The 21,427-nt window shown below is 35.9% G+C and overlaps 1 protein-coding gene across 3 annotated transcripts in view; it reads right to left on the minus strand.

Annotated features, from left to right (window-relative positions):
• Positions 1–21,427, minus strand: part of PARD3B (par-3 family cell polarity regulator beta) — a 397,551-nt gene that overhangs the window by 182,320 nt on the left and 193,804 nt on the right. For all 3 annotated transcript variants that reach the window (XM_084522836.1, XM_084522835.1, XM_084522837.1), the window contains exons 11-15: positions 18,908–19,093; positions 12,544–12,714; positions 9,410–9,539; positions 3,569–3,668; positions 1,427–1,542 (exon numbers count right to left, since the gene is read on the minus strand). In XM_084522836.1, the coding sequence (XP_084378962.1) occupies positions 1,427–1,542; positions 3,569–3,668; positions 9,410–9,539; positions 12,544–12,714; positions 18,908–19,093 (703 nt within the window). The remainder of the gene's footprint in view (positions 1–1,426; positions 1,543–3,568; positions 3,669–9,409; positions 9,540–12,543; positions 12,715–18,907; positions 19,094–21,427) is intronic.

Here is a 21,427-nt window from a genome sequence, read left to right on the forward strand (position 1 = left end):
CTCTGAAGTGCATTCCCATTGCCTAATTTTACACTGCTGCTTGCAAACATTCTATCCTATTGACTTAAGGGGGAACTGTAAATGAGCCTTTCTAAAAATAGGCCATAAGGTTGAACAATATTTTTTCTAGTTGACTGTATAAGTATATATTTTGACTCAAGCTTGTAAACTGATTTCTTTGTTGAGTATGTACAGTATTTCCATTCTGAAAAAACATATATACTAACACATTCTTTGTCAAAAGGGTGGAACAGAACTGCAAAAGGACTCATTTCTGGTCTGTTCATGCAGTAAATTTAAATGTGAAGTTTTTTCTTCCTTAAGAACTTCTCAAAATGGATTCTTATTATTTGTTAATACAACAGGTATTAATCCAACGCTTTAGTTTCCTAACACTCCATTGCAGAAGCGCTTACATTTTATGATGCATTAAAATAATATTGCAGCAATGAGACAAAAATCAGTACCAAAATTAGGTCAAATCAGAACACTTCAGGAAAAAAAATACCAACAACAAAACGGTACCTTGAAACTATGTAAGAAATTAAACAGTTTCCATTCATTGTCTATAACGTCTGGTCCAACAAAACAGAAATCTGTTATGAAACACATCCTAATGACGGCCCTCAAAGTTACTCCCTCAACACTTTAACTTGAAACAGAAAGATAAAGGATGAGTGCCACAAAGAAGAATTAAAAGGCAGAAGACAAACTTACTTGGTTTCTGATTCTTTGCAGCTTAAGAATCTCATGAACTTTTCCTTGAACTACCATCAAAACATGACTCACTTTTCAACTGCAATAACCCTTCAATCTTTCACTCACCAATGTTTTACCAGTATTGAAAGAACCATTTACTTTCTGTTTTGTCCACCCTGCAGGATTTTCTCCACAGCTTTGATAGGTAGAGGGGACCATAACCTTACCACTCTTCAAGCATTTGTAAAGATTTTCTGCAATGCTTTGATTTTTGTCACGTGTGTTTGTCATTGTCAATGAAGACATATACAGCTTGTCTTAGGAAAGTTAGCCTTTGTCCACTGCAGTTTTGTAATCATTTATATTCTATATGAAAATGACTTCTGTTATTGCTGTTTTGCTATATTTTTAGACACACAAAACTTGTACAACAATTCTTTCTGTTTTACAAAAGCTCCCTCCTTTCTGCAGCTAAGATTTCAATACAATGGATAGAATGTTCCTTAAGAAAAAAGAAATAAACCTTTATTCAGTTTAATAGAAATGGTACTTGCAATTAGATGCTACAGGAGACAGACCATTGTCCCCGTCACTGCAGATCCTCTGCAGAACTTACTCCCTGATGCTCCCTGATGTTTGCGTTTAAGAAACAAAAGCAAGAAACAGAGATGGTGCAGATGTGCTGAGGCTAAAAAGCTGACCTGTGTGTCACCCCACCCCTTCTTACCCAGATCCATGCTTTTTGAGGCTTTCAGATTAATTGATTCAGACTGCTTGGCTGGTGTCAAAGATCTGAAGTTGATGTGCTGATCTGTTAAATACATTGCAGAATTTGTGATAGGGCTGCAGGAAAAAGAAAAAAAAAAAAAAAAGTAAAATATTTAGGCACCAGCTCAAATCACAAGCAATCTAATTAAAACATGCAATATATATGTTTTTCTTCCTCCAACTGCTTGCAGCCATGCATTTTAAAATCAATCATTGATCCTCACGTTTCATTTCTGAGACTTAGCACCTCTAGTCACTTGTTCTTCATAGCAGATGCAAATACAAATGTAAATGCTTAGTGATATTTGCTGCTTTTACACAATTCATATTTCATTTAGCAGAAGAAAGGAGAAACATACAAGTACTTGCTAGGGATTTGTGTGTATGTGTTTTGCTAGTTCCATTTAACCATTACATTTTCAAATAACATGTTACAAAAAGCTGGAAAAGATGTCACCCATGTACCTCTTTCAATTCTACTTCTTCCACTATCTAAAGCTGTTTTAGAAGCATACAGCTACCCACCTCTTCTGCAGATGCTGGAGGTTTTATGGAGACTGCCATAAAACTCTGTAGAATCCTAAGGTATAATGCGTGGGTTTTGTTTTTACTTATTTGATTTTATATCAAGTTAGGCAAATATATAAACATTTAAAAATTCTACCTGATTGAAAATCAACATAGCTTTAATCTTTGAGGAGTCAAAACACCTCACTGAAATGCATCAGAAAAATTCCACATCATTTTTCAATAAGAAACAGTTTTCTTTTCTCTGAAAACAAAGATTAAATTAAAAAGATTTATTTCTGAACTATACAATAACAACAGATTTTTCAGTGTCAAAACATTTCCTCCATTTTTTTTTTCTTACTAAAATGAATTTTCTGTGAAATCTGCATGACTTTCCACAGGAATTCAATTTTGGAACTTTTGTTCTGAATGGAACACCAATACAACACCGGGAAAAAAAAAGTCAAGGTGGGAGGAAAGACCTGTAAATACATTATCATTTTAGTACATCATTATCATTTAAGGGAATGTTTTCACTCCCATCTTGTTGAAAAATTGGCAACTGATTCTAGCAAACAACTGTAGTTGCAAATTCAGTACAAATTTCCATTAATCTATATAGAATTTTGTTTGTTTACCATGACATACCTACACACCTGCAAGAGCAGAAAGTATGTAATTACTATAGTAAAATTACTGTCTGTTATTATAAAAAAGAATAATTCAAGGCATCCATAATAAAATATATGTACTCATATATGTACTCTTTCATTCTACTTGCAGTTGGTCATTTAAAGGCTAGTTTTTAATCACATCCATACACACAAGCACAGAAGTATACCTATGTTTTTAGTTGAAAAGTATACTCTCCTCATTTCATTTAAATAAAATAGTCACGTGACTATTACAAATGTGAACATACACAAAATGAGTGAAGTGTTCAATGCTGAATTTTCCATACTAGGTATTAAAAGTATGATAGGCTGAAATAAACATTTTGATTTGTAACCAGTGCTACCTGAGAGAATTCCATACTATTAGACAAAGTAGCATTTATCTGAAAAAATCTACCCAACTCGTTTATAACTTGTGAAGTGTCCATTGGTAACTTTTTCACTTACACTTTTCAATGTTCACACTTACTGAAACTTCATTTTCAAAGCTCAAGAACTTCTTTGGCTGACATGCCATATAACAAGATTTCGTTTTCTACAAAGTGAATTTGGCTAGGACTTTTAAAACTTTAAGAGACTTCAGGCACTGCATCTATGTATAGCATCCATTGGTATAATTTTTAATTGACTTTTTTTCTTTAAATTTTGATTATGTTTTGGGATTATTTTTGTCTTACTGAACACATGCAAGGTATTGCAACCCCACGTATCTTCAAGAGGAGGCATAACGCAGCTTATGAACAACCAAAATGAATAAAGCGCTGAATACTAGAATAACATCAATATATATTAAAGGATCAGATGACTATTAAAATGGTGGTAAAAATTTTACAAAATAACGAGTGATTTTAAAATCAATTAGAACTATTATCACAATCAATTAGGGCTGTAAATATTAAGAATAGACAAAGTCCAACCTATGATTATAATCTTCGTTCAGCAAATCCTCTGTGGGATGTGGTGGTAGAGGTGGAGGGGTTTCATTTTCACCACTGCCATGATCAGACACTGGCAACTCTGAAATTAAAAAGAAAGGGTGTCTGTGTTAAAAAAAAATAATAAAATAAAAAGCACAGAAACAAGTACTTAACAACAGTTCATTGATCAATGACTGGACTGGAAGGCCTTAAGCAATTCTGAAATGACTCACAAATTATTCAAATCCCTAAACTAACTAAACTAGAATTAAAATCATACCAAGCAGAAAATATATCCCTTGAGATTTCCTGAAGAGCTGATTTTCAGATTTGCATATGCATAATTAAAGACAAATACAGGGAAACTTCGTGCTTATAGTGAAGTTGAGTGCATTGCTTTACTCCATTTGAGTGAATTTTCACTTCTACTGTATATCTGCACCCTCACTATTTCTAGGTTCTTGATTTCATTTCTTTTGACGGGGAGTATTTACCATCCCTCATGTATAGAAGAGAGAAGAAAAATTTCTGTTATCTCCTGACAAGACAAGAAGGAGGGTCTTTCTGAATTACAATCCTCAATTTCCTGGTATTAAGGCAATTCCTTCCTTACCTCTAGAAAAGACATTCAGTTCACACCAGAAAATTACTTCCAACCAAGAAAAACATAAACTACTCAATTAAACCACTCAGTGGTTTGCTAAGCAACAACACTTACATACCTGAGGTATTTAATATGAGTGCTGTGCTTGCTATAACCAGTTCATTATTGTCTTGTAAATTCACGCCTTGCAGTATAACAGGTCAGATCTTATAAGGAGTCCCTAAGTTTTTTTTTTTTTTTTAACATAGAACATGTCTTCAACCCTCCTTCTTTTCTGTGAAATTTTGGATACTTCATTCTTAGTCTTCAGTGGCAGATAAGTGATTTAACAATACCTACACATTGTATGTTCACAACCTGTTTTGTTCATTGTATATGTTGCTAGATTTTTTTGCACAATCCTATCTGAAAGTACTAATGTGATTTGAGAGGAAAATGGTTTAGAGGGAGAGAACTAAGCTAGACAACAACAGATTATATTTATTACGTAAGTGCACTGAAGTTGTTCCCTAGAATCAAACCAGTCAAATAAAACAAACAAAACTATGCTATTAGCTCAAGGATCCTACAAAACAGCAAATTCCTATTGGCTGGATAACCTGTTCAGGATCAGAATGCTATGGAATAGTTCAAAACCTTTGTCAGGAAAAGTGAGAACATCATCATCAGAATAAAGGGAGGGTGAGCGGATGAGATGAAAAGTTCCAATGGGATATTAAAAAAAAAAAAAGGATTGTCAGCCTGACACAGAAAACGGATATGCTACCCAACATACATGCACACTGAATAGTTGCAATTAAATATTTTTTTCTGGTTGCAATTTAAGGACAGGAAACATGAGGAATAAATGGCAAGTTCTCAAAGTAAAAAGAATATTTAACAAAGGGAAACTCGAACTGTACAAGGTAATTAAATGATTTAAAAGATGAAGCAAATCAGAAGATGAAAAAATGTACCCATGTAAAATTATTTAGACTTGCCCAAAATAAGCAAACTACAAAGCTCTGCAAAAGCACTGCAGTATATTAAGCAAGTAGGAAATAAAATGCAGGTGAAATTCATGTCAGTGACTGCAAAGTGATACACATGGGAGTAGGAGAAAACTCTTGACACATACACAAAGGCTATTACATTAGCGATTGCCACTCAGGAACAATACCTCAGAAGTGGGCTGGATCATTCTTTGAATATATGCTTAGGGAAGTAAAAGGCAAAGAAACATTCGCAGCCTTAAGAATAAGTCCAAACACTCCACCTCATCCTGCAAGTAAATGGCATGCCTAGTTTTTAAATAACATCTGAAGTTTCATTCTTTCATTCTTGCTTTCTGAAAGAGGATGTAGTATAATTCAGAAACTTACTGAAAAGGTAGCAAGGATAGTTAGAATATGTAAAATCATTCCTACAAGGAACATGAAGTGGAAATATTTAATTTAGAATAACAAGCAATAAAAAGGGATATAAAGGAGTCTATGAAATCATAAAAACTATGTGCTATGAAAAGGAATCTCACTGACCATGTCACACACAGCATGGCACCCAGTGTAACTCTCAAGTAGCATATCCAGGACAAACACAAGGCAGCAGTTTTTCCCGTGCAATGAAATCATGGATCTCATTGCCATGACAATGTTTTGGAAACCAAATTAAAAGAAAATGTTAAATAAATGGACTAAAAGTCAGGGAGGTATCAAAATCACAGTCGTCTAGACAGAACTTCTGATTTAGGAAGTTCCTAAGGCACTGACCACCCAAAGCAGAAAATATACGCATGATGACACTACACCCTCCCCTGTTGTCTTACTGTCTTTTCTCTGAGCAGCCTGCAATGGCCATGGTTGGAGACAGTATTGAGTATATTGTTTTATTAACTTTGATTCACAGCAACTGATATGTCTCTTCACAAACAGTGTTTGGTGACTGGTTACCACTGGCATTTTTCTTGCAGTAGATAAGAACATACAGAAAAACATCAGACTTCCTGAGGGAATCAGGAGTGATGACAGCAGACTAACTCCCAGCAAAATTAGTACATGAGCAAAAAAAAAAGAAAGAACTTAAACTAAAAGGCAGTCAACGCCCCCACGTTCAAGACCTCAGGAAAAGATCTTAATAGATCTAAAGTGGTCAGAGGAACAGCCAAACTATTAACAAAATGCACCGAATTTTCAGACATTAAGCATTTCAGGGAAGTAAGTATTTGTAAGATACACGTAATGTTCACAAACAAAATCTAAAAATTACTTTCAAATGTAAATTTTTAATTTTCTAACTTGACATTATGACAAGTATAAAAACACAGATGCTTGTACAACCACAAGGACTTGATAGCCACTGGTAGTAGAGATATTTTACAATTATTCTACTACTTAACTATAGAGATGACAGCATTTCCTCTACAACCGTATATAATAAAGGGTTATAAGAAATATATAAGAACCTCTAATGAAACACATTCCAGTAATCTTTCAGCACCAGAAATGTAATGCTCCTGGCACTGAAGTATCGTTTCTCAAAGAGGCTTTCTCAGGAGAAAAAAAAAATCCACACACCCAACCACTGAAACTGCAACAACTTGGCAGCAAATGAAGTGAGGACCTGAAGGCAGCAAGTATTATTCATGCAAAAATAGAACAAACACTGACATTTCAATATTAGATCAGTACCCCCTCCCCCTTTATTTAAATATCCACAGGCAAGACAAAATGTAATGTTTTGGCTATAACCACTTTTCCCTAGACATTAGTTTTTCTTGCTCATGTATAATAAAAAAGGCTCTTAAAACAGACAACAGTATTAGCAAGCCAAGCTTCAGTGTGTTTTTGCTGAGCTTTTATATGAGTTTTATTGGTAGGAGCAGTGAATGATACTAGAAATAATTTATTGGAAAACATTAATTAAGAAAGTGACATTTTATTAAACCTAATACAACTCGTGTCATTAAAATTGTTGCATTAGATCTAGTATTACATTAAAAAGCTCTTCTACCTTTGTTATTTGTGATGTTGTACCAATCGGACCTCCACCTCCAAAGTCTGGTCAGTACACTGTGAGAATGCCCAACTGGGGCCTGCTCTTGCTTGTATAAGAAATTCACCCTGTCTGAGATTCATTTCCTTAACAGATGTAGAATCTGAAGTTCACAGCTCAGTTAAATGATGGTTGGGCATAAGCATAGTGCTTTGCCTTTATGGATGCCTTCAAGGATTAAGGTCTTTTATAAAAAACAATGAAAAAAAAAAGAACCAATGACTGGAAATAAATAACAGGCTGATATGGAAAGCAGAAAGATTAGCTCTACAGTAATTAATAGTATGAATTCAAAATTTGAGAAATATGTCTACAATAGGAAGGAGTACTATAAGGCCAAAGTGTCTTTCGTCGAAAGCATTTCAGATCAGAATCCTACTGCCAGCAACCTTTGACAACTTTTCAGCTCAAAGTGTCTGTACAGTTCTCCATCAAGACCACAATAAATTTACTGATTATATGCCAAATCTTTAATAGAGATCTCAGAACAATGATACTTCCAGTAGGTTCCCAGTAGCACCACAACAACCTTTGTTGTTTATTGTCCCTTGACTCCAGTTACAAACTGCTCCCAGGCCATGGCTCAGAAGCCCCGGCCATGCCAACCCACCCCAATGATAGCCCTCAACAGCACTCCAGAGCATCCTTACTCCATCCCACACTCACTCCTCTGAGGCCGTCACATTTTTTTCTCCTTTTTCCTCAGCTTTTCAAAGTAACTTGTAGATTGCTATCTCCACCTGTTAAATTCACTTAACTTCTACTGAGGAAAATATAACCATAAATCAAATCTACAGATCGTCTTGTTCACAGTTTCCTCTTTTAAAAATTATCATTATTGACTGAAAAACTAAAAATGAGGTTGAACTCTGAATGCTCAGTATTCTGTCCCTATCCATTTCTTTTTAGCTTCCACAAGAAATATGCACAGTCATATGTGCATTTATGTTTTCCATTGCTTGACAGGTAAAGTAAGGTCTTATGCTATAAATATCACATACTGAAAGAAAAACTTAAAAGTATACATACAGAAATGCACCGAGTGTTCCTAAAATTCTTCAGAATAGCAGTTCTCAGAGTCTTTGGGCAAACCAATCACCATCGACCGTTAAAATAAATCTCCTGTTTGCTATAACGCTTTCTTACCGTTATTATTTAACTAAAATATGTTTATTGAAAACATTGATTTATGAATGTGCTACAAACTAATCATCCTTATTTTCAGAGCACAGTTGGAAAATCCTCATTTGAAAGTACAACTCTTGCACAAATTTTGTTTTAAACTTCGTTTAAGTGACAGGTTACCCATTGCCATTCACTTGCATCAATCACTCCAAAGCAATTGTGAATATGTTTTTAACAAATGGCTTTAAAGGTGTTTACTATCTTGTGATCCTCTGGCAATTGTTAACTCTACAGGGCAGGCTAGCTCTAAGGATAACACTATTTTCCTTTAACTACTGAATCAGTATTAACTCCAACAAGAGAAACGTAATGTAGATCTAAAGAAGATCTGTTCTTACAATGTTGGAGTCTAAATCTGTAGTATCTAAACCTTGCTGAGCCAGGTACAAATCGGACAGATAGTACAGTCTGCCGTCATAAATGAAAAAAGACAGGAAAATAAATGATCTTTAATGCTCTTATATGCTTACATTTGCTCGTACCTGTAGGTTTTCTTTTCACAATGTACAATCCTGCCTTTTTTAAAAATCAATTAATTAGTGTAAATCCAATTTGGAAATTAAGGGAGTATTTCTAACCTTTGAACAAATTTTACCTTTTAGTCTAAAAGTAGCACATGTACTTTATGAATTTAACAATTTGTATAAATTAATTTAGCTTATAAAAACATGGGACTTAAATCTAAGCGTTCAATAAAAAAATCTTTGTACTCATTAAAGATATATATAAAATAAACATTTTGACAACATACATTTTGCACTCATCATTTGTTTTTTATCCAACCTTACGTGTTGGGGCAGCGAGCTAGAAACTGTTACTTAAACTGGAATTTGTGCCAGGAATCTAATTCACAACTTCTGAGTCAGCTCTCCCACCCTCTCTGGATCTTCATGACTCAAAGTGTGCACTTAGTCTAATTAACTGCTTTTCTAGCACCTTTGTATTTCAAGGAAAAAAAAAATAAATAAAAATACAAAACACAATAACTTTCTTTTAGCATACAGAAAAATATGAGAGACCACCTTGTATTCTTTCCTGAGGACTGCACGTTACAAATTGCTGAAGAATAGTATCATTGCGTCGGGAAACAGCTGCAAAGTTGTGACTCCCATCAAATGCTGATTTTTTAAAAGCCCCCTGGTCCAGGCGGTCCTAAGGAAAAAACAGAACCACATGTTGTATTAAAAAAATTAAATGTTCAACAATGCAGAAGATCAGACTATGGACAACACAAAAACAGCGTAACGTGTTTGCTGTACATTGCTTACTTGCAAATGTGAAATGTAAAAGACATCTTCAAAATGACTATCTGTTGTTGCTGGTCATGAAATCAGACAATCTCTAGGCACCAACAATCTCTGAGTGATGCACAAAAATGAAGAGTGTTTTCTTTATGACCCACAACTGGCTTCATTCAAATTCTCCATCTGGGAGGGCAGCTTGTGACATTGTCAACACAAGAACACGGGCAATGCCAATGGTATTTTTCTGCCAGCCAGCTGGTTCCCTTCTCTCAGAGATCGAGTACATATGTTCCGATGATCACACACTAGAGCAGTTTTGCAAGGAAGGAGTTACACCAAACTCCCAAATGCAGGTCTTCTGGCTAGCAGCTAAACAAACTCCTGTCACACCTCTAGTCAGCTTTTCTTTTGAGACATCCCCCCCCCAACACATGCCATATCGCCTAATTTATTCTCCTGAGCAGTTGTTCAAAAGAAAAAAATAATCACAGTTTCTACAACTGGGACAGACCCAAAAAGACGTTTCTGTACTTGGTATTCAGTGAAAACTGAAAACTCACACAGAAGAATGTTATGGCTAGTTTTCAGAATAACCTTTAAAGTTTCTGTATTTTATGTCTGTTTTGGTTTTGGCTTTTGTTCATCATGCCAGCAAATGTTACAGTAAGTATAATTCCTTACATTACATAGCCACATCTACAGAAGAAATGCATGGATCTAACCCATACCATTTAGTTGTTCAATGAGATAAGATGGCCAATGCTTTGGCAAGTGATTGCCTGCAAACCACTGCATAAGAAAGGTGTGCACTAAATCACTTGCAACCTGCCTTACAAGCTCCTGAATTAAACACAAAAATCAAGTCGGCAAAATATGCACCTCAGCTCAAAACACAAAGCAATATTGGGATGCTCATGGTGACAATACGGCTACAAATCTGGTCTCAGTGGACAGGCAGCATACACAACATTCTCCCCTCCCTTTTAGCACAGCATGAGCCCTTTGAAAAGGCTTTGTACAGAAACGCACCCGCTGCACACTGACAATTATGTTCCTTCTCCCTACTGGAAATTCTTTAGTTTACTTAAGATTTCTTATGTTGCAAGGTCCACGTTTACTTCTTTCTCACGTGTACTGCCAGCTAAATTACGCCTTGCAGCAGCCAAAGTACTACTACACTGAAGACTTGTACTCAGTGGGATAGGGAGCATTAAATTAACAACAACAAATCCGCTTTTCCAGCTCTTTGATAAACGACACAATCAGTATCCCAACAACTGATCAGTAACCAGCCTAATTAGAGTATTCAGCTTATAAAACATATCTGTCACGGAAGACCTCCATTAGTGTCCTGACCAATAAAAACAATAATGCATTTCTAAACATATTCTGCTTCTACCAAGCTGAGACGCAGTACTCAGGAAGCTGTTTTGGGGAAAGACTGGGTAACAACCCGTTTCTGCTACAGTGTCCAGACTCAAATGGAATTACAATTGAACCTGAAGACTGGCCTATAAAAATTAATTTCTGTCTAAAATGAATTTGATTCAATCAAGTCCTCATCATCTGTCCTTCATAGGGTGAGTCGAGATTATTTACCTTTGTCATACATCTGGACAACATACAAAGCAATACGCTTAACTATAAAAAGTAGCCTTATTAGGTCAGTCTGATTTTTGCTTGGAATTGTGTTGCAATTCTTATTTTTTAAAAAATTTGTTTTTTACTAAATGAAGAAAACTTGCAAGATCATGCTTTATTTGAAGGTGAGCTATCTTCTTACATTGCAAGAATGCATAATAAATGCAACATGTACTTTTAAACTCCTCCTTATAATGTAATGCTGCCACATAGAAAAGGAAAGCAAATAAGCGTTTTCCTATAAAATGTTCTAGAATTACTAATGAATGTTTTTCATTTTTCCCAGTAAAATTGACAGAGCCCATCCCTCAATGCAAAACATCCTCCCAACAAAGACCATAATGTTCAGCCAGTAGCATTCTTCTAAATATAATTCTCAATCAATAATGGTAGTAAATCAGATAGATCTGTTATCAGGAAAACGTTAAAAGTTAATTGTACTACAAGCCTCTTGGCCCTCCCCATCTATATTTTATCTGAATAAACTTAAAAATGGATTATTCTCAACATTTTAAAATGTTTTGGCAATGCTTATTAAATAAAAAGCTTAAAATCATCCCTTAGAATTCTGTAATGAGATTTTTTTTACAACTTTTCATACCACAATTCGATTTGTATGTATTTTTATTCTAAGGAACACACAGATGTTGAAAACCTATTAAAATATTTACTCAAGTGTCAAAATTAAAACTGGGATGAGTAGTTTGGGCAGCCAGTATATATATACACACATCTGTGTATACAAAAAGATGGAGAAAGGGCATGTATGTGCACATGCACACATGTGAGACAGAAAAAAAAGTATAATCATAAACACAAACATGGGGAGTGAATAAAAATGCTAATGAAAATGAAAAGGCAAGAGTGAAGCAAAATCCAAGTCACATTAAGAGCAGAGATTATGATAACAAATGGAATCAGAAAAATTAAAATCATCTGTATCTGAACTGTTGCCCCGAGGAGGTAACATAGTCAAAACTACACCAACTCATTAATCCTAACTAATCCTTCTTTGGATCACATTTTCTTTTGTTCTAAAACTTGTCAAAATAGCAAATTAAGATAAGAGGCAACTTTTAGCCTGGCCTCAACAGGAAGAGCAACTCGGGAGACATCAAGCAGAAGCACTGTGTGAATCCTGACTCCATGAAAACAGGAATTCATTCTGCCAGGATGTGCTCTCTGTGACCAAGAATTTAGTGGTCATCTCCTCTATGCAAAAACACCAAGACCACAAAGTCATTTATTTAATGATACATTTATTGCTTCACCTCTGTTTGTGCCTCTAGTCTCCGAAGAACTACTAGCTGGATCCTCCCACGAATGTTCCCCTCCATGGACATGGAGCGCCTCAGTGTCTCCATGGCCTCGTGATTTGACTTGCCGAGAAGTGACTCCCCATTTACTGCAACAAGCTGATCATTTACTCGCAAACGACCATCCTATAATCAAAAACAAACAAACAAAATTTAAAAATCAAGAATTATTAGGCAGAAGTGCTGTATACAGGAAATAAGATGCAGATTATCAGACGTTGCTTTCTGAAATGTAAGAAACAAGAGACTGCATAGTACCAGGTCTTTAAAGAGAAAAATCATTGTGCTCATTAACTGACCAAGTTCTTGTTCCATTTAGTACATTTTGGAATGAGTTCATAATGCAATTACAAATGCAGAAGTACAGGCACATGCTGCTGCTTTTCTTGCATATGCAATTTAATTTGTATCAGTTCCAAAAAAAATTATAAAAAAAAAAAAACAAACACAAAAACGGGAGCTTTTGGTTAGTTAAAAGGACCCACACCACAGCCATTCGTATTTGCAGTCCAATTGTGAAGGAATACTGCAGTGTATTTTACATGCATTGTTATCTGTTACTAGGGCCTGATAAGAAAATACAGCTCCAGAAATTTGTCTTACACCCTCACAAGAATTTATCTTGTCACAATTACTGTGCCACCGTACAGGCCATGTTGTCAGTTCAGAATGGCCACTAAGAATTAAGTATCTGTATTTCAGTTAACGTTGTTCCATGTATTTTAACATTGTTCCATGTATTAACTGCTGCCAATAACAAAGTTGGGGTTGAGCTGAATCAAGTAGCCTATGCTTTGCAGAAAGTCATTCAGTTTCATTGCCAAGGCTAACTGACATTTGTGGATGCAATAAAATTGTGGACATTGCCATTTTGTGATTTAGGAGCCCTATTGGTATTGTCAGTATAATCTGTGTTTATTTCTTTTCATAAAAGCATGTGCTGCAGACTTCCCTCTTTAGCAAGAAAGTAAGGTCTATTTAATTAAGAGACAGGAGTTTCTTTTAAAGCTTGTCAAGTTCACAATTATCAGGTTGGCATCAGACCTCAAAGAAAAAAGAGAAAGAGATTGAAGAAATCCAATACAGAAGGGCAGTGGAGAAAGAACAGCAAAAGAAGAACTGGCACAGAAAAACATTACCGAGGTTAAAATGAATCTGATTCAATCATAGGTACATTATACACTCTGCATAAGGCACTCATCTGTATTGTTTACATTTTTCATGCATTTGAGTAATCCAAAATATATATACTTTTCAATTTCTATTTTTTCTATCACTAAGATGTTCAATTAACTATTCTGCTATCGCTGCCAAGTCTAAGGCATTTGTGCTAAAGTGAGTTACAGGAGCTGTGACAAACCCAGCTTGCTGAAGGAATATTTTTATTGGAACTCAGTATCATTAACATTACCACAGCAGAGCCTGAATAGAAAGAGGTCCCACAGAGCTGCAGAACAGGAGCACAGAGCAGCATCAAAAATAAACCACAAAGAGCAAAAAGATGGAAAGACAGAACTGGAAGATGAAATGAAGGAGGACGAATAGAAATAAAGCTTTTCTGGAAAGAGCATGGGAATGGAGAATAGGAAACAGCAATACCATTTGGAAAGGATACTGAAACCTCTCCCTCTGCTGAATGTTTCATGCCAATATAAATCTACATACAACCAAAGTCAATAGGTTAACCCCACCCTTTCTCTACATATAAAATGATGCCATCACATATGCTAAAGTTTAGGGAGAGAAGAGTTAACATTATTGAGCAGAAAGCTTTATTACTTGCACATGTTGTAATTCCTTTGTGTTCTATCAAAACTTGCTGAAATGAATGGAGTCATTCATGGCAACAGGAGTTTGAGGAAAGAGGATTTTAATTTCTGCAAGTTTGTGTAAGACTGAAAGTTTACAGGTCCTCATGTCCCCAGAGGCTCCTGAATTACTATCCCCTTTCCATGGATAAACACTAGTGTAAATATCTCAAAAAGCTTCTTACTAAAGTATATACAAATACATGGTCAAGTGCACCTTGTTCATGGCTCCATTTGTTGACTATGTGACTATACAGGAATTGTTGCAGTCTCAGAAACCTCTGAATTGGTCTGGTTCTTAATTTCCCTTATAATACTTTTGTATGAAACTTTGTATTTATTTCTTTACATTTTAATAGAGTCAGTTCTTTGAACTTTTGATGCATCTCCGTTCTTTACACTCTGTAACATGCTCCACTTAAATTCAAAATTAAACTTTTAGGATCTGGGAAAAAAGGCATACACGGTTAATAAATGCTGATAAACTACTCTTGCAAAGCCACCTGTACAAGGTAGAACTGGCAGACAGTTGAACACTGTTTTCAAACATGCTCAGGTAGAAGGTATTTCACAGAAAACTTTTTGTTGCTTTAAAAAATAATAATAATAATAATAAAAACACAAGCAAAAACACAACAAACCAACAACAACAAAAAAACAAAACACAATGTTTAAACAGTTTTCAAACAGATTTTCACATCACTAGTGTTATGGCCTGGTTTAGAAGACTGAACTGCAAGACAATCTGCTTGGCTCAAAACAAGTTAAATGTTGTTTTAACACATTTCTTCTTTCATCTCTGAAAGGTAGGTTTCTTTGTGGCTTCTGAGTAGAAAAACAACATTTGGCATTTCAGCAAAACAGTTTTCAAATGCCATCTCTGAAACTGCAAGTGAGCTACTCTAATAAAGCGTGAAGTTACTGTTCCCTAGCTTATTCAACGAGTGCAGTTTGTGTAAAGAGTCACAGCAAGGGGTAAAACCTACCATCACATGGCTACCATATTCAGAGACGAGACTTTCATGCTTTTACAGTAGAGCAGGGAGATATAAAGCTATGTTCCTCATAGAGTTATATTTTTAATCAAAGCATACCTAGCTATTTCCCTTAGCACATCAATGGTATTTCTCTCAAAAGGAACTCCTTGATAGCCTTTATTAGAGTTATCCAAGTCACCATCCACTGCACACAACAAGCAATGTTTACAGCACTAGCACTCAGAAGCCTGAAGGAAGTTCAAGATACACCATGTTTGATTGGAACAGATGCACATGCTGAAGACACTCTTTCTAAAAATGACTCTGCTGCATTACAGCTGCAGTAGACAGCAGGTAATCAATAATCAAGAATTCATCTCAAGTGAAAAGACAAGATGTCTCAAGATGAACCAAGGCTGAAACCCCTGAAGTTGTGGGGAAAGATGATGTATTTAAGCTCATTTAAACATTCTGTTTTCCTCACATGAAAGGCTCTGCATAATTACATATATAAAGAACCCTGGTAACCCCTTTCTTACAGATGATGAAAACTAGACACTTCAAAAATTGCAAAAGGAGGTTAAGACAGGACACAATGAGTCAATCAGCAAAAGTAACCATATTTGAATCCTTTAGGATACAGCATTAAAATAGCAATTAAGAATACTAAGGCATTTTTAACTTTGTTGGGTTCTGTAGCCAGAGTAGTGCCACTGGGGCTTACTGTAGCAAGTGTGACTGAAGAAATGGTTGGTATTTTCTGTAATCTTTAACTAGCACACAATAAATAAATCCTAAAGTACAAAATTAAATACTTCAAAAATTTCCCTTACATTTTTCACAAATCCCTTACTGAGCTTTGCAATACCAGTAATAGATCAGAGCTAGATCAATCTGTTAATGTTTCAAAACAAAGCAAAAAAAAAGAAAAACAAAAAATACTAAAAATGATGGCCTCTCTTCAGAAATTCTGTTGCTTGATAACTGTAGCCATTCAAAATTGTCTGTATCTTATAAATAAATCTTCATTATAAAAAGCACACTTCAGCAAAAGAAATTTAATGTATCAAAAACCTTTATACATTTACTGACCATCTACAGCAATTAAAAAAATGTGGCTCATCTTCTGTGTATTATATTTTCTTTTGAAAACAAGTGCTGGCTGTGTGGACAAAGAGAAAAAGCTGCTCCCTCCCCACCATCCCCAATATCATTATATTAGCACCTAACAGTATCACAAAGTCAGAAATTAGAGCAGATTTTAAACTCTAAATGTAGAATTGAGAAATAACGCTTACTGAGATGAGTTTCCTGTCACTTTGATTTCCCCATATTATACTTTCCTAAGAATACTTCATACACTGAAAAGCAAATGCACATGCCTAAATCCATAATACTTAATTTCAGAGACAATTACTATGAAATAACATTGGAAAATGCTCTGGACAACTACCAGCTGCAAAGAAAGGCTCTGTATTTAAAAACTTGTTACAAGAAGGCTTTTAAAAATAAGGACAATAAGAACACATTTAAATATTTATGCACAATTGTATGCACACTTTTAAAATTGATATAAGAAATTGTATTAATTCTTAATACCCACTGATTATGTTTTGCTCTATATAAAGATCATTAGACAGAAGAAAGCTGTTTTTTCTGAATGTGTAAGAATAAACCATGATTACCCACACATTGCCAAAACGACTGCGGGGTTAAAGCTAGAGCCTCAGCCTCTCTCTCATTTGCTCTGGAGCACCCACTCAGACCTATCACTAAGCAGTTTCAACTGGTGAAAAAGTTATGAGGGAGTATAGGGAGTAGGTCAAAGGACTGGAGTTTATCACAAGACAAAATATTCTTCCAGTCATGGTGACCACCTTTGCCAGCTGCCCACTTACCTAGATAGAGGCAAGGAAGCCCTGCTTTATTAGTTTGCAGACCCCCTCAAGCCAAAATTAACAGGAGTAACAGTAGGAGAACAGAGAGTGGTAAACAGAGCACATTTGAAAGAGTTGGGTTATGCATCTCTGACGTGGCAATGGTAGCGAGCACACTAATGCTGCTGAGACATGGCTCCACAAACCTTGCTAGTCAAAACAACGAGTTTGCTCATGGTGACACGCTGGCATTGCAATTGCTGTGGACAATTACTCAGGGAACACAGAGCTGGGAAAGCAAGAAGAGCAGACTCATTTTCATGGTAAAGCGAGTTGTACTCTGCAGCAGACACACATGTAAACTGTGTTTATGTAGCTATAATTTGGCCAATTGCACCGTAACTCGGTTCTGATATACACCAAGTAGATTAGTTTACTCACTTGTCACTTACCCTAAAGTTAACCACCGTGTTCTGCACTGCATGTGCCAGACTCTGTTACACTTGAGAAGACCCAAGCTTTGAAATAACTGTGAGACTAGGACAGGTAAATAATAGGAGCGGGAAAGTATTAAACATTCATATCAAAGCTAAAGCCTTGATTACTGCTATTTACCAGCTGCTGTAAATAGATGATCATGAAAGTTTTAATGCTGTGAATTGTCTTACTCAGCAGGCTAATGTCAGCAAAGGAATTTACATAAACTGAATTAAAAGGTATTTTTACAGAAAAGAGAACTGCAAGAAATTGCTGAGATAACACAAGAGAAAAAAATACATTATGGATCAACAACAGCTACCTATACTAGCCCCAGAAACTAAGACTTCTCTGTTTTAAATAATTAAGAAAGTTACTTTTTCCAATTGTTATTTGGAAAACAAAAAACAATGCTGTCAACAGATCTCCTAAAACTTAGAAAGTACCTCAAATACTTTTCAATCAGAAATGTACAGCAGTCTTTGTACAGTCCACAGAGGGAGCAGAACACTTCATAATACTGTCCTTTACCAATTCAGTCCATCTCAGGAACAATTGGTAACTTCTGCGCAACTGATGCCAGGCTCAGCTAAGTCACAATGACTACAATGGTTAAAATATTTTGGATAAAACAGAAAGCAAATGGTGAACTAGGTTTTTATTTACAGTACAAATTAAATACATAACTCTTAACTTCACAGAACTGCCAATTACTACTTTTTGTAAATTGATTTTTTCTTTTCATTCTTTGATGTGCCTGCCTGTATCACTTGGTGAAAACCGAAAGCAATGCAGACTGAACGATAAATGTAGATATCTAACTGTCACCGAGACTAGCAGCACGGTTTAGCAGCAGAATAGTTTCCTATTCCCTTCTGTGAGCTGTGGGGTAGCTGGGAGGCAGCCTCTCCCTCCTAACTACGCAGCTTCAGTCTCCCCACCCTTCCCACAGTATTTAAATGCCCCACAACATCTGCTTCCATTTACTTTCCTTGGGAAAAGCCTTGCCATGCACATGACACCAAAATCTTGGAAAAAAACATCAGATTTGCCGTTCATCTAAAGGAGCGAGTGACAAAAAGTTACTCATTCTCAGAATACTTATCAAGCCAGATTCAGGACTGAACATACAACTGCCAGAATTCTAATAAAATCATAGTCTGATCTGTTTATTCCATACCTTAAAAGCAGCACCTCCATGAATAACGGACTTGATGAAAATCCCAAGATCAGCTCCAGTCTCCCGAGATTTGTTGCCTTTTAAGCTCACACCAAGTCCAGCAGAGCCAGAATCATTCAGAGGAATCTCAAAGGTCAGCTGTTCTGTGGTTTCTGGAGAAAGAACACTGCAGTTTGGCTCTCCTTTCTAATGGAAAAAATAAGGGTGAAAATAAGGATGAAAATACAGGTGAAAAGGAGACACAGAAACAATGCATAAACTAGTTGTATACATAGGTTCATGTAATAAGAAATAGTCCTATTTTCCAGAAAGTAACTCAAAGAAACTGTGTTACAACCAATAATGCATTTAGATGGCATTTGGTCACGTGATGCGGCTTAAAAATGTTATTTTTAACAATAGCTAGCAATATGTTTAAATATAAAGGAGAATGGCTTAGTTTCACATGATATAAAACTGATGTTGCAGCAGAATAATAAAGACTTATTCTAAACACAGCTGCATTAAAAATTTAAGCCATAAAACTCTCACCGTCTTTACATGCAGCTCACAAACTGTAATGACAGTTGTACTGTTAAATTCAATTCCCCTCTGAAAATTGAGTTACATCCTTAAAAAATTATCCCCCCATTAAAACTGTCTACAGAGGGAAGTTGGTGTAACAAAAGCGATGGTGAGAATTGAAAATGCAATAACTTATTCTGCACTAACTCCCTTTGTGCATACTTTTACTCCATCCAAAAGTTTTTTACCCCTCTGGTAAAGATTGATCTAAAGATTTTTCCTAGATTAGATTACTGCTTACAAGACTGCAAAGTGAAGTGTCCACAGCTAGGGAAGATCAGAAAGAACTTTCTTTTACTGTACACTGTACCTGCAATTTTGTAGGGTTGTTTGTTGTTGGTTGCTTTTGTTGTTGTTTTTAAAGTTAGAATTGTAAGATTGAAGAAAAAAAATTCTAGCCTGAAGGATTCGTACTGGCACTACATAGAATAAAACTAAAAAAAAGAAACCTACTATAAGGTGTTCATAGAAGATATTAGTGTAAAAAGACCTTATGAATCACATCAAATTGTATTCCACACTTCCTTCTCCATGTAACTCTAAGACAATTGAATAGTTTATGTTGCTTGTTGATTGAACATTTTCTATTCTTCATAACAGTAGCATAAAATAATAATAATAAAAAAGGGAATACACAGACAAGCACAAGTTGAAAAATATTACTGCGGTCTATTTTCAAAGGCATCAGTCTTCTGTTCAACTATCATGTAGAGGCCACATGGAAGTATTAGCTGGGTCAATCCTCCTTTTACCTAATGAGGAAGAATCATTTCTAGGGGCTAAGCTGCAACACATACAAGTATAATGTAATTATCAACAAAGGTGCAAGCAATACTGATGCTTTCTCAGCAGCCAAATTAATCCCATATATTCTTAGTTTATTATGAGCAGAAATTAAAATCTTAAAGCAACAGCAACAAAGAAAAACAGTAACCACTAAGTATACTTGCATTTGTTTCAGATGCCCTTTCACTGATGAGAAGCAGCTACTGTTTAGACCACATGACCCAGAGACCTAGGACTGTAAACCTCAATCCCAAAATACATCATGCTCATGTTCTTCCTGAAATGTAACTACATGGTATTAAGTCAACACAATTTGTCTAACTGCCAAATATAAAAATGACAGCACGGACACTGTCTTGATGCTCATCTCCGATACCTGTGCTACTCATCTGTTCTTTTGTCTTTGCTCACCAGAAGTAGACAATTATGTCACAGATCCATCACTTTTGTTTTTTAGTTGTGGATGCAGACACATTTTGAACACAATCCCTGGAAAACTACAAATTTGTACTTATGTGTGTGAACAATACAGAATGGTTTGTAGATATTCTTGCTCTGACTTTCTTCAGAACAATCAGTGCAAGGAGAAAGACAAAATTACTGGCCTACTAACAAGCATTTAAACTTTCTCATGGTTTTGGCGGGAAGATTTTAGTGCTCTACCTTTTGTTTTCCAAAATACACATATGCTCGTATGCTGATTTAGAACTTTTAGATCAGAACTCTACTGAAATTGCACATCCTGCCTGGATGCGGACAGAGGAAATCCTTCTCAGGTCTCCTCAAGGTCCCTGACATGATATCTCTGGCAGTCCTTCAGGATAGACTTTTATGTATTATTTTACTGGTCCCCTAAGTAAGCAGTTCCTGTGTGCTGCTATCCTGCAGCCTAAAGGCCATGTGCAGAGCCAGAAACAGAACAGGGCTACTGTTTCCTGTGGCACAGGTCTGTACACTGCCTGAGATTTGTAAGAAAGGCTTCTGCCCTCTGAACAGGAGAGGTCATCCCTTCCATCAAGGTGCACTACTAGAAGAGGAATTAGGAATTCTGCACATTAGGAATTCTGCAGCAGACCTGATGAATAAAGGACCTTTGATAATTTGTCATTCACCTTGTGAAGAGCTGTACAAGGTGTCCCTGGCAAAGTGTTTGTAGTGTGGGGGGCTACA

Source organism: Aythya ferina (assembly GCF_964211825.1).
Source record: "Aythya ferina genome assembly, chromosome: 6".
Taxonomy (NCBI): domain Eukaryota; kingdom Metazoa; phylum Chordata; class Aves; order Anseriformes; family Anatidae; genus Aythya; species Aythya ferina.